The 12,457-nt window shown below is 37.2% G+C and overlaps 1 protein-coding gene across 3 annotated transcripts in view; it reads left to right on the top strand.

The window, feature by feature from the left end:
• IQCG (IQ motif containing G) overlaps window positions 1-12,457 on the top strand; it is a 33,148-nt gene that overhangs the window by 7,646 nt on the left and 13,045 nt on the right. For 2 of the 3 annotated variants that reach the window (XM_031454503.2, XM_064494350.1), the window contains 4 exons: window positions 318-541; window positions 2,499-2,627; window positions 4,396-4,477; window positions 12,114-12,299. In XM_031454503.2, the coding sequence (XP_031310363.2) occupies window positions 318-541; window positions 2,499-2,627; window positions 4,396-4,477; window positions 12,114-12,299 (621 nt within the window). The remainder of the gene's footprint in view (window positions 1-317; window positions 542-2,498; window positions 2,628-4,395; window positions 4,478-12,113; window positions 12,300-12,457) is intronic. The other variant, XM_010994450.3, reaches the window with a different exon arrangement.

Genomic DNA, 12,457 nt, shown 5'->3' with positions numbered 1-12,457 from the left:
AATGGTGATATTTTTACAAATAGTTACAGATGGTAAATGTCTGCTAATAGAGATGTTTCACAGAGATTTTTACCTTTGGTCATAGTCTTAAAGTCTACCATGTTGGGGAATGATGGAGGGGATGTTGTCTAAAGGCAAGAAGACACAAAACAGCAGGGCATGTAGTTTGATATGGCTGAAGAAAAGGGTAATTTTGTGGTAGTAATATTACAAGAGGGAGAAGATTGGGTTCAAAATGTAGGCAAGGGCCCTCATATAGCGTTGTTTCTTTACTTTTTAAAACTGTCTTAATGTAAAACATCATTTATTGTTTTTAGAAGAATAACAAAGAAATGCATTTAGAAGTAAAAAACTTAGAAAAACTTCCAGTTGTCTCAAAAACCTCAAAAGTACCCAATCCATTCTTACATAAAGAAGAACTCAAGTTGCCAGAAATCAGACAAGGAGGCCAATTTAACAAAGTGCAAGATCTTATCTTCAGAAGACCTACAGGGCAGATCATAATGAGTACAGAGACACTGAAGAAAATTCAAATTGATAGGTAAGGAAGGAGAGCATACTTGGAAATGTGATAATGTATCTCTAGATGGATGAAGAGTGGATGCAAGAGTGGCTGACTGCTCTCTTCTCTCATAGATTGGTCATTGTATCCAAGTGACTGCTGATAATAGGATTAGCCAAAGATTGCCCAGGGCAAGAGTGGTATAATTGAAAGTATGGTGGCTACATGATTGGGCAAGTTACTGAGACTTTGTTTCCTTTTTTTTTTTTTTTAATGGAGGTACTGGGGATTAAACCCAGTACATCTTTCGTGCTAAGCATGCCCTCTACCACTGAGCTATACCCAGCAGCCCTCTTTGTTTCCAATTTTTAAAAATGAAAATAATAGTAACTTTGCAACATTAGTGTGAGGATTAGTAAGACATCTTCAGCCAAGTGCCTGGCACAAATTGGTAGCTATTATGATGCTTTCTCCATTAATAAGGGATAGATACCACCAGAGTAGCCAAATTTTAAACTATGTTTTAATCCTAAAGGCTTCTTAAAGGCAATCTTAATTTGCATTGTCTCATTATTCAGTTTTTTGTTGTCACCTGGCTTGCTGACAAAGTCTGTTAAAGTTTAAAAGAGGATATACCCTTATGGTAAGAATTCTTGGAAAATAAGAGTTTATAGCAATTATCCAGAGCCACTAGCCAGATCCAGCCTGTAGTCTATTTTTGAAAATAAAAGTTTTATTGAATACAGCATTGCCCATTTGTTTACATATCGTCTATGACTGCTTTCATGCTGCAACAGTAGACTCGAGTAGTTGCAACAGAGTTTATGATCTGCAAAACCAAAAACATATACTATTTGTCTGCTTACCTCTGCTTTAGACCCTCACCAGAAGGGCAATATCTCTTGTTAAAATCAATCTGACCCAGATTTGCATACATGATAGAACAGGGTCCTGTTTATAAACTGTCCAATCTAGTTAATGTCCTTTCATTCCCAGTATGTTGGATCATATTTTATCAATTGATCTCTTGACTTCATTGTACTTTTTTCTTAATATAGTTATTGAATCTTTTTGTGTGAACCATTGGAAATAAATTATTACGTAAAATAGTAAAGTGTAATTCTTGCTGATTCCATATCAAAACATTTAAGTAGCAGTTTTAAAAATTCTCTCTACCTAGGAGAATACATAAAGAGTAAAGGACTAGGGGTCAGGAAACCTGGATTAAATAGTTCTAGCTCTTTCTCAAACTGGTTTTGTGACCTTGGGCAAGTCATTTAACCTTCCTGAGCCTGGGTTTACTCATCTCTAAAATGTGTTGTATTAGCTCTTAAAGAAAAAAAAAATTAAGTGATTTAACTTTTTCAATATTATGAAATATTTCAAAAAAAGAAAAATATAAAGAATAAAATAATGAATATTTATGTATGTAACCACCAAATCTCAACATTTTACCATGATTGCTTTAGAGCTTATTTTCCCTAAATAAAATACTTTAGATATAATTGAAGCCTCTGATCCTTGTCCCCTCACTCTTCCCACAAAGATTTTTTTTGAATTTGTTGTTTATTATTCTCTTGCATGCTGTGATACTTTTATTAGCTATATACTGTTTTATTTAAACAGTACATATAGTTTTACATGTTCTTAAATGTTGTACCCATAGTTTCATACTGTATATTCCAGGTCTGTTAGTCCTTGGTATGTAAACTTTTTTCAGGTTAGGAATTTCTCTTTTTATTTCTAGTTTGCTAAGAGTTTTTCTTGTTTGTTTTTAAATGATGTGATGATCATATGGCTTTTTTTTTTAGCCTTTTGTCTTTATTAATTTGATGAATTCCATTAACAGATTTTCTAATACTAAACTTATTTTTGCATCAAGAATAATTCCAACTTAGTTATGATGTTCCTTCTGGGTCTTGTATGACTTCTGTAGCCCTTTGTGAATACATGGAAATATATGTTATTGATTCAACCTTTTTGTTTCTCCTTATAGGCAATTTTTCAGTGATGTAATCACTGAGACCATGCAGGAGTTGCAAAATTCAGGCACTTTCATCAATCTTCTGAAAGCTTTGGGCAAAGAGAGGGAAAACAAAATGCATTTCTATGATATCATTGCCAGGTCAGAGTAATTTTAGGTTTATTTGCTTTGTTGTATTTTAAAGTGCTGTAAAACTCTCACTGGAAGTCTTTAATTTCTAAAGCAAATCAAGTTTGTGTTTTCTAGGGAAGATAACTAGAAGTCAGAAATTTGGGTTCTATTCCTAGCTCTGCGGGAACAGTAACTCAATTTCTGGGCTTCAGTTGTTTGTGTCTACAATATATAAAGTACAATATATGTACTACAATTGGGTAGTGTATAATCTATAGTTGTGTTTTGGCAATGACAATCTCAAGATTCTAGTTAAATTCATGTTTTCTAAAAATTCCTGAGTAGCAATATTTCTCTAGCTGCAATTTAGTGATAAGGTTTTTTTTGTTGTTGTTGTTGCTATAGACTGAATATTTGTGCCCCCTCCCTCCACAACCTTAATTTTTTAAAATCCTAACCCCCAATGTGACAGTATTAGGAGGTGGGACCTTTGGAAGGTCTTGAAGGTGGAGCTCTTGCCAATGGGATTAGTGCCCTTATAAGAGAGAACCAGGAAAGCCCCCGCTCCCCTTCTGTCATGTAAAGACACAATGAAAATGGCCATTTGTGAACCAAGAAGCAAGTCCTTACCAGACACTGAATCTGCTAGCACCTGGATCTTCACAGCCTCCAGAAGTGTGAGAAATCAGTTTCTTTGTTTATAAGCCACCCAATCTATGATATTTTTTTAATAGCAGGCCGAGCCAAGACAGTTCTCATTTTGTTTTTTCTTGCAGTCTTCTGTTACTTCATTTTAAACCTAAATAATGGATTGCTGGAGATAAGCAGCAATCTGTTTCTGAGAGCAAACAGAAACAACATTAAGTAGTTAAGTTCCCATTCAGACAGTACTGAGTTTGAATGCTCCTCTGCCATTTACTATTTGTGCGGCCATGGCAAGTGTGATAGTCTGTCTTCTGAGAGATAGATGCCAAGATGAGATTATCAAGGCAAAGATTTTATCAGGGAAACACCTATGTGAGAGAAAATGGGGAGGGAGCCTTTGGACTCACTGCTGGACTGACCTTAAGTGAAGGAGAGGGAAGGATGGGTGGAAGAGACTGCCCTGCAGTCTAAGGATGGTTTGGCAAGGTCATCAGGGAGCCCTTGAGCCGAAGTCAATCACCAGGGAAGTCCCGGATCTCCCAGGAAGGGACTGCCTTATCACTGTTGCACTCAAAAACTGGCTGGGATCTGTGAGTGGGAAGTGTGGCCTCAGAGCATACACAGTGAAGAAGTTCAGAGCCTAGAGCTGGGACCCTTGTTTGCTTACATTCCCTGTAGTTGGAGGCCTATGAGGCACGTTCTCACATCCTCCACAGCAAGTTACTGCCGCTCTCCACGCACATTTTCCTCGTCTGTAAAATAGGGGTAATGGTGGAGACTGCTTCATGAAGTTATTGAGAGGTGCTCAGAATAGCAAGGATTCCTCTTTTGCCCATTCCTTTTTCTCTTCCTCTTAGCTTTTTCAGCAGCAGCTATTTTAGATACAACACCAATAAGCCAGAAAATCCTCCTCCAATTTGCTAAAACAAATCAGTCTTTTTTAAAGTTACAGAAAGTGTGCTCCACGGACCAGCACCATTAGCATCACCTGGGAACTTGTTAGAGATGCAGATTCCAGGGTCCATCCCAGACTGACTGGATCAGGATCTCTGGGGTAGAACCCAGGAATCATTTTTTAACCTTGAGGACATCCTTGTGCACACTGAATTTTGAGAAGCACTGATCTAAACACCCATTATTCTTATTCTTCTAGGGAGGAAAGTGGAAGGAAAAAGATAAAAGCTCTTCAAAAACAGCTACTTAATGTCAAAAAAGAACGGCAAGTTGAAGTACAGGTAAGAATTATCTGGGCAACACCAAAAGTTACTGAGCTAAAACAAAACAACTAAATAGAAGTCATTCTTTTCCACCAAAAAAAAAAAAAAAAAAGTTATGTATAAGAAATTGTTGTTTATCCTAGGGTGCCTTTACTATTGAAAATATAAGGAGAGTAACTAGATATTTGGCCTGGAATATACAAATATGTCCAGAATAGAACTCTGGGAGACTCCAACCTTCTGGAGTTCTTAGTCTGTTCTTATCCCTCCCAACCCATCCAGCCACATCGCCCACCCCTTCCCTTCAGGAGACCTTGTCTCAGGCAGCCTCCCACGTGCCGAGATCCCAGATGGGAGGCTGTAGTCCTAGGTAGGACGTTAAGCACATTACAAACCTCCTTATATGGGATGGTTAGGGTTAATAATGTCATTTGTATTGTATTTGAAGTACAGAGTGGATTTACTGAGTTTTTATGGTCTTTACAACCTAACTTTATATCCAATTTACTTCTATAAGAAAATGCATCCTAAATTTTAAGCGACTTGCAAAATAATGTTTGGGCTACAATGTAAGCAGTTAGAAATTAGTACTATTAGGATAACTAACACTATTAGCAGTTTAGAAAGTTACAAAGTATAGCCTAATAACAGCTTTTCACCGCCTAGTTATTTGGACAAATGTATGCTTCAGATTAGGGAATCTTTATTACTCCCTACATAGAAGTTGGAGGAATATTTGAAAAATATATTTGGAAAATATTGTCTGAAAAAGCCTTTCTTCTGTGACATTATCTTTAGGTATTCTGAACAAATTGCTTAACATCTTTTCTTATTTTCTATTATCATTTTTAAAATACATTTGGTATTGATTTTACCTTATTATCCCTATTACCTTTGTTTATAGCTTACATTTTTTGAAAACCATTTCTGTGCCATACCCCCCCAAAGCTTCATAAAAATTGGTGTGCATTTAGGTTTTCTCTCTAATGAATAGACTTTTCCAGAAGTTTCTTAGCTTTTTTCCCCTCAAAAGCTCTACTATTACTTAAACATTTCTCTTGCATGCCTTGACTGTTAAAATAGAAGATACTTAGGGGAGAGGGTATAGCTCAAGCAGTAGAGTGCATACTTAGCATGCACAATGTCCTAGGTTCAATCCCCAGTACCTCCTCTAAAAATAAATAAATGAATAAACCTAATTACCTCTCCCCTCAAAAACAACAAACAAACAGAAAAGAAGATACTTATATTAATTTCCTTTTAATGCACCAAACCAAATAGTATCAGAAGAAACCTCAGCTTTGGCACTCTGCCAGTTAACACCCCCCTGCTACCATGACAGCTACTTTTCTCTTTCTTTAAAGATTTATTGACAATAAATTTTCCAGACAACAGGTAACACTTTCTTGTGAAACTTACCTTCCTGGATTACAGTCTCAGCTGTTACATGCAGGCACAGTAAAACAAAAGTAGAATATCACTCATATTTTGATCATTAGCAAAGGAATAGGTAAACCAAGACTAGAAGATCTAAGACAAATCTTGAACAAAAAAACAGCTATCAAGATGAAATCAAGTTAAATCCCCAGAGTTACTAAAAAACCAGTGGTCAAATCAAGGTTGGAAAACAAGAAGACAGGAAGTACATGGATACTAGAGACCTGTGAGTCAGAAAATGATGCCAGGAATTAGGATGCCAGGCAGGTCTGTGTGTGTGAAAGTGTCTGTGGAGATCACTGGAATATGAGGGAGCAACTTCCTTATGAGCTTCTTACTGAGTCCCCAGGCAAAATGACACAGTCACAAAGTAAAAATATCAGGTTGCTATTAGACTTCCAAATATCAGCATACAAAGTCAGATAACAGTAGAGTAGTATTTTCATGAAACTAATGGGGGGAAAAAGAAAGAAAACCAAGGTCAATATATAAAAATTAACTTATCTTTTCTATACATCAGCAGTAGACTTAGAAAAAGAAATTGAATACACACACACACAGACACACACACATACATATACATATATATTTAAGCTCATTTGTCATCAGGGAAATGCAAATTGAAACCACAAGGAGACACAATTATCTTTCCATTAGGTTAACTACTTTTGGTATATTAATATTATATTTGGTATTAATTTATAATACCAAATGGTGACAATGTGGTATAATGAGAACTCTAATCCACTAATACTGAGCATTTATATTGGTACTACCACTCTGGAAAAAGTCTAACAAAGCATATTAGTTACTAGGCATACCCAATTCCCCAGCAGCTGTACTCAATCGAATCTGTGTGCATGTACAAAAGTGATCAAAAAAGCATTATCTGTGATAGCTATAAATGGAAAAAACCAAAAGGGTTATCGTACATTATGATATTCAGTAGAATACTAAAGTTAAAAAATCAATGAGCCATAGCTACCACATCACAAGTTTAATGTAGAGCAAAACAGTCCAGGCACAAAAAAAGACATACTGCACGATTCCATTTTTAGAAAGTTCAAAAAACTAAACTGTAATATTTAAGGATAAATGTTTAGATTATAAAACTATATAGAAAATTACTATAAAATTAAGGATAGTAGATAGTTTTGGGGAAGAGTGAGAGTAGTGATTGAGAAAGGATGTAAGGAGGAGTTCATGTCAATCCTGTTTCTTATCCTGGGAGGTTGTTCTGGGGGGTTTAGTTTATGATAACTGAGATATACATTTATTTTTGTGCACCTCTTTTTTTTCACACATACACAGAGTTTAAAAAAATGACATGTATGTTACATGTTAGAGCGAAGTACAGGGGGCTATGGATGCATAGAGGAAGGAGCTTTAACTTAGTCAAGGAAGGACTGCTGTAGAAACTATTTCAGCTGAAACTTAGAAGATATCTACAAGTTATCCAGGCGAAGAGGAGGAGAAGAATGTTTTAGGCAGAAGGAACAGGAAAACATGTTTGAAGATTTTATTAAGTCTTCTTGATGAATTGACTCTTATTATAAAATATTCCTATGTGTGGTAGTACTCTTTGCCTTAAAGTATACTTTCTCTGATACACCACTCTTTTGTTCTTATGCTACTGTTTGCATGGTACATATGGAAAACAGAAGGTACTACATCATGTTCACTGTTTATAAGGTTATACAACACTGTTCTGCAATTACACTGTGCCAAGTTGAAGGCATCTAGTTTTAATGCTGTTGGTGTGGGCCTCTGATTACTCTGATTCCTGCCTGTACTACTGTTCTGTACAAATGTATGGCCTTCTTTGGTGACAGCGTAGAAACAGAGGAGGATATAAAATGCTTACAGTCTGTGATGGTAAAATCATGATCAAGTCATAGTAATAAGTGAACTGAAGTGGCATTCTGTGTTTTCATCTTCTGAGCAGGCAACAAAGATCCAGCCTAGAAACAGTGGGTTATAGGCCCGAGATCTTCAGTTGTATGAACTCCTTTTAAGATTCTCACTAAGAAAAGATCTGCCTTCACCATCACCCACCATTCTAACCCTGTCAGTGGTGTCTGGAACTTTCTTCATGATCAAAGTCTGTGGACTGATGCAGCATATTTGTGGGTTTTCATAGCAGACCAAACTTTACTTCCAAATCCCCAAACTGCCTTCAGAGCTAGACTTTTGGACTTGTTATTTGAATTCAGAGATGATTCAAATGATTTAGCATGATTTAGTAATGGAAAGAAGTAGTTAGCCAATTAGAGTTAATAAGGCTCTGATGGCTGCCACAATACTGTGAGCCAAAGGCTTTTAATGGTAGTGTCTGTTTTGTTTGTTTGTTTGTTTTGCAGGGGAGGTAATTAGTTTTACTTATTTATTTATTTTTTTGGAGGAGGTACTGGGGGTTGAACCCGGGACCTCGTGCATGCTTAAGTATGTGCTCTACCACTTGAGCTGTACCCTTCCCCTTGGTAGTGTCTGTTTTCATAATTGAACACAAAGTAGGGAAGAGAATACTGGTCCCTGGAATTATTAGAAACTAGAGAAGTTGGAACTTATCTTATACCTCAGGCTGCCTCTTTGGTTGGATGGAAAAAGGAAAATGGAAATGTGGTCTATTAAAGTGACAAAAGTCAGAAAATAATACAGTTCTGTATTAAATTAACATTTATATTTGTCTGCCTGTCTGTGACTAAGAATACTGGATGATTCTGTAACAGTCCATGAATAAACTCTAAGCTAAACAGTGTATCCCATTCTAAAATGCAGAGGAAGCATAATCAAATCCAAACTTCTAAAGTTCCAGGCTCGAATTCCACCCACTGTTTTCATTGCTATTTGAACTGTTCCCTTTCCAATCATACCAGTTTCCTCTTTTCTTTCCTTTTGTAATAAAATTCCCACATACTTCACTGTCTTGGATGATCTCTTCTGAGTAAACTCCTTCTTATATGTGATGCCTAAAACTGTACACACTATTACGGATGTCTAACCACAAGAGAGGATGGGGGTAGTTTTCCCCCTGTTATATAAACACTATACAGTGCCACACACTGCAGTAATCTAAACAAAGGGGAAGCACTCCAAATGCTTTTCACAGTATTGTATGGCAATATGCTGTCACGATTGTGGAGATTTTGATGACAAATCCTGAAGAAGCACAGGGAAAGGAAGACTCTGGGAAGTCTAAAGAACACAGGGGAAGGCAGGCACCTTTTTATGATGCTGCTACTACAGCAACCAGCGGTGGGACCCTAACCTCAGGTACTCATGTTAGAACCTGGGTAATCTCCTAATGAAACTGTCGAAGACAAGTTAGGCCTTCACAATCCTCAACTTGTAAGATTCTTCTAACCAAAATTAGGACTTTAGTTTCACCTTTGCTTCTTCTTGGAGTCAGTTCAATATTCAAATAATCAACAGGATTTTGAATTCTGATGTCTCTTACATATCAAATATCAGGTTTAAGTTGCTTGCAAATTTAACAAGCATGTTTTCTATACCTGTATTTAATTATTTAATCCATTTTGGAGCCTAGAGATCATCACAGTCATCTCAACCTGTTCTCTTTGGTTCTCTCTCTGTATCTGGCCAAAAAAAGGAAATTAGAGTCATCAAAGAATGCAGAAAGCTGAGGGGCTGAGTGGAGAAAACAGCCAGGTAACATGCAAAAATTAGCAATAGTGTGGGCCAGAGAAAAAACAAAAGTATGGCTGGAAGGGTGGAGCAGTTCAAGAATGTTATAATATCATGCAAAACTTCCAGGGTAGCACTGAGCTTTTCAAAGTACAGTCAATGACCATAGATGGCAGTGGGGCTGCTGAATGAAGAACAAAAGGATGAAGATTTAGTAGTGTTATAGTTGGCTTAGGGCCATCCAGTCTATTAGCACCACGCTCTAACCAACTGAGCTAACTGGCCAGGATAGGGCCATCCAGTCTAGACATTCACGTGAACCCAGGTCTAAGAAACAAATTTCCATGATTAGCCCCTGCCAAGGAGAAGGCACAAAATGCTCTTGCTCCATCAGTAAAATATAGTAGGTCAGTATAACCGTCAAAGACAAGAGTTTGCACTCAAAATCATTGAGCACCATTGGGAAGATCCCTCTCACTGTTGCCATAAGATTTTAGGGTTCCAGGACATCCAGTTTTGTGCCCTTTGGCTCCTTGTATAACCAGTCAAAATGAGTAGGGATGGATTCATATCCTTCATGGTTACTGTATCTAACCTCAATAATCATGGCAAAGCTGAAGTAAGTGAAGGACTCTTTTAACAGCCAACCTTCTCCTTGAAGGCTCAGGCTTCTAACTTAGAAAAAATTCTCTCTCTCTCTCTCTCTTTCCCCCTTCCCTCCCTCCCTATCTCTTATTTCCAGTTGTCTAGCATTCAGAATGTAAGGGAAATGAGAATTCCTAGGCCCAATGGGGCAATAACTCCTTTTTGGTGTCCTGTTTTGAGAATCTCTCCCCAGTGCTATATACCTCAGTGACATCTCCAGCGCTGGAAAGGTTTCTTATACATGCTGGACACAGTGGGATGAGGTAAGGGCAACTACTTTAAGAAACTAGATCAGCATAAAGTCATGGGTCAGTTCTGCCTCAGGACTTGAGCATACACTTTTCCTTTTTCTTAGAATTCCCCTTGACCCCACTTTTCATATGACTGACATACTTACCCTTTAGGTGTCAGAGAATCTGTTTTTGGACCATCCAATCCAATGCAGATCTCCGTTGTTATTTTCTCTCATAGCCTGTTGCCCTTTTCTTTCACAGCATTTTGCACATTTAAAAAAGTTTATACATATTTGTTTCCTTTTAACCACATCTTTCCCACTAGATTGTAAGCTCTGTAGGGGCAAAGACCATCTGTATTTATATCTTTATTATTTACCTAGTGTCTAGTTCAATGCCTGATACTGAGTAAGTATTTTTTAAGTGAATTTTGAGACCTTAAAATTGCCAAGCACTTATTATCAAAAGGGCAAGATAAAACAAGTGTTGGCGAGGGTATGGAGAAAAGGGAACCCTTTGTACTGTTGGTGGGAATGTAAATTGACGCAGCCACTATGGAAAACACCATGGAGATTCTTCAAAAATTTACGAATAGAACTACCATTTGATCTAGTGATTCTACTTCTGGGTATTTATCCAAAGAACAAGAAAACCCTAATTCAAAAAGATATATGTACCCCTATGTTCATTACAGCATTATTCATATAGACAAGATATGGAAACAACCTAAGTGTCCATCAACAGATGAGTAGATAAAGATGTGGTATATATAGACAATGGTAATATATACAATGGAATACTGCCCAGCCATAAAAAAGATGAAATCTTGCCATTTGCAACAACATGGATGGCCCTTGAGAGCATTATGCTAAGTGAAATAAGTCAGACAAAGACAAATACTATGTAATTTCACTCATATGTGGAATTTAAACAAACAAAATAAAATAGATGAACAAACCGAAAAAAAAAAAAAAACCCCAAACACATAGATACAGAGAATAGAGTAGTGGTTACCAGAGGGTGAAGGGGATGGGAGTGTGAAATGGGTAAAGGGGGTCAACTGTATGGTGACAGATGAAAACTAAACTTGGTGGTGAGCATGCTATGCTGTATACAGAAGTAGAAATATAATGTTGTACACATGAAACTTATACAATGTTATAAACCAATGTTACTTCAATTTAAAAAAAGAAAAGACATTGCCAAGCACTTTGTAACCTGCAAAGTGTTTTTTACACATATTATTAGTTAATCCTTATAATTACTTGCTAGGATATTTCAGGCAGGGTAGCTATTAATGTTTCTTTCTATTTTAAAGAAGGTAAGACTTGGAGAGTTTAACCAACTTGGCCAAATTCACACAGCTGGGGGGCTTGGGTGGGAAGTTAGGTCTTTTGATCATTTGGACCAGTGCTCTTTCTACCAAAATGAGATAGTACTGGGAAATCTGTGTAGCTACGGAGTACCCCAAGTATTGTACCTAGGAAAGAATTGCACAGTCCTGATGCTTAGAACTTCTTATCTGTCATTTTCATTCATACTATCAATGATTGTTGGCTAAATTTCCCATAGTGTAATAGCAGAAGAATAAATCCTTGTTGATTTATAAACACAAAAGGTAAGCTTAAGCCACTGACTGAACTGAATGGAGGTAGAACTTATTTTAATTTAGAAACCCGGTCTTACCTCTGCAGAGCCGGAATGAGTATATTGTTCACCTCAAGGACCAGTTGCAAGAGATGAAGGCAAAAACCAACATGGAGAATCGCTATATGAAAAGAAATACTGAACTGCAGATTTCCCAGACCCAGAAAAAATGTAGCAAAACCGAGGAGCACTTGCTGGAAGAGATTGAGGTAATCACTGTTAGGAAGGACCAGGTAAGACGGTGTTCGAGCTGGTGCACCTGATACTACCTCAGCCGACACAGGACGAGGGAGAGGGGGGCTTTCCTGAGCTTTGCTCTCTCTCTCCAGCAACCCTAACGTTTGAGGTTAAAAACAAAAACAGAATGAGTACTTGCTTTTTTATGAGCAGA

This window comes from Camelus dromedarius, chromosome 2 (genome assembly GCF_036321535.1).
Source record: "Camelus dromedarius isolate mCamDro1 chromosome 2, mCamDro1.pat, whole genome shotgun sequence".
NCBI classification, from domain to species: Eukaryota; Metazoa; Chordata; class Mammalia; order Artiodactyla; family Camelidae; genus Camelus; species Camelus dromedarius.
The sequence above is the reverse complement of the archived record's forward strand: the minus strand, read 5'-3'. Positions and strand labels throughout refer to the sequence as shown.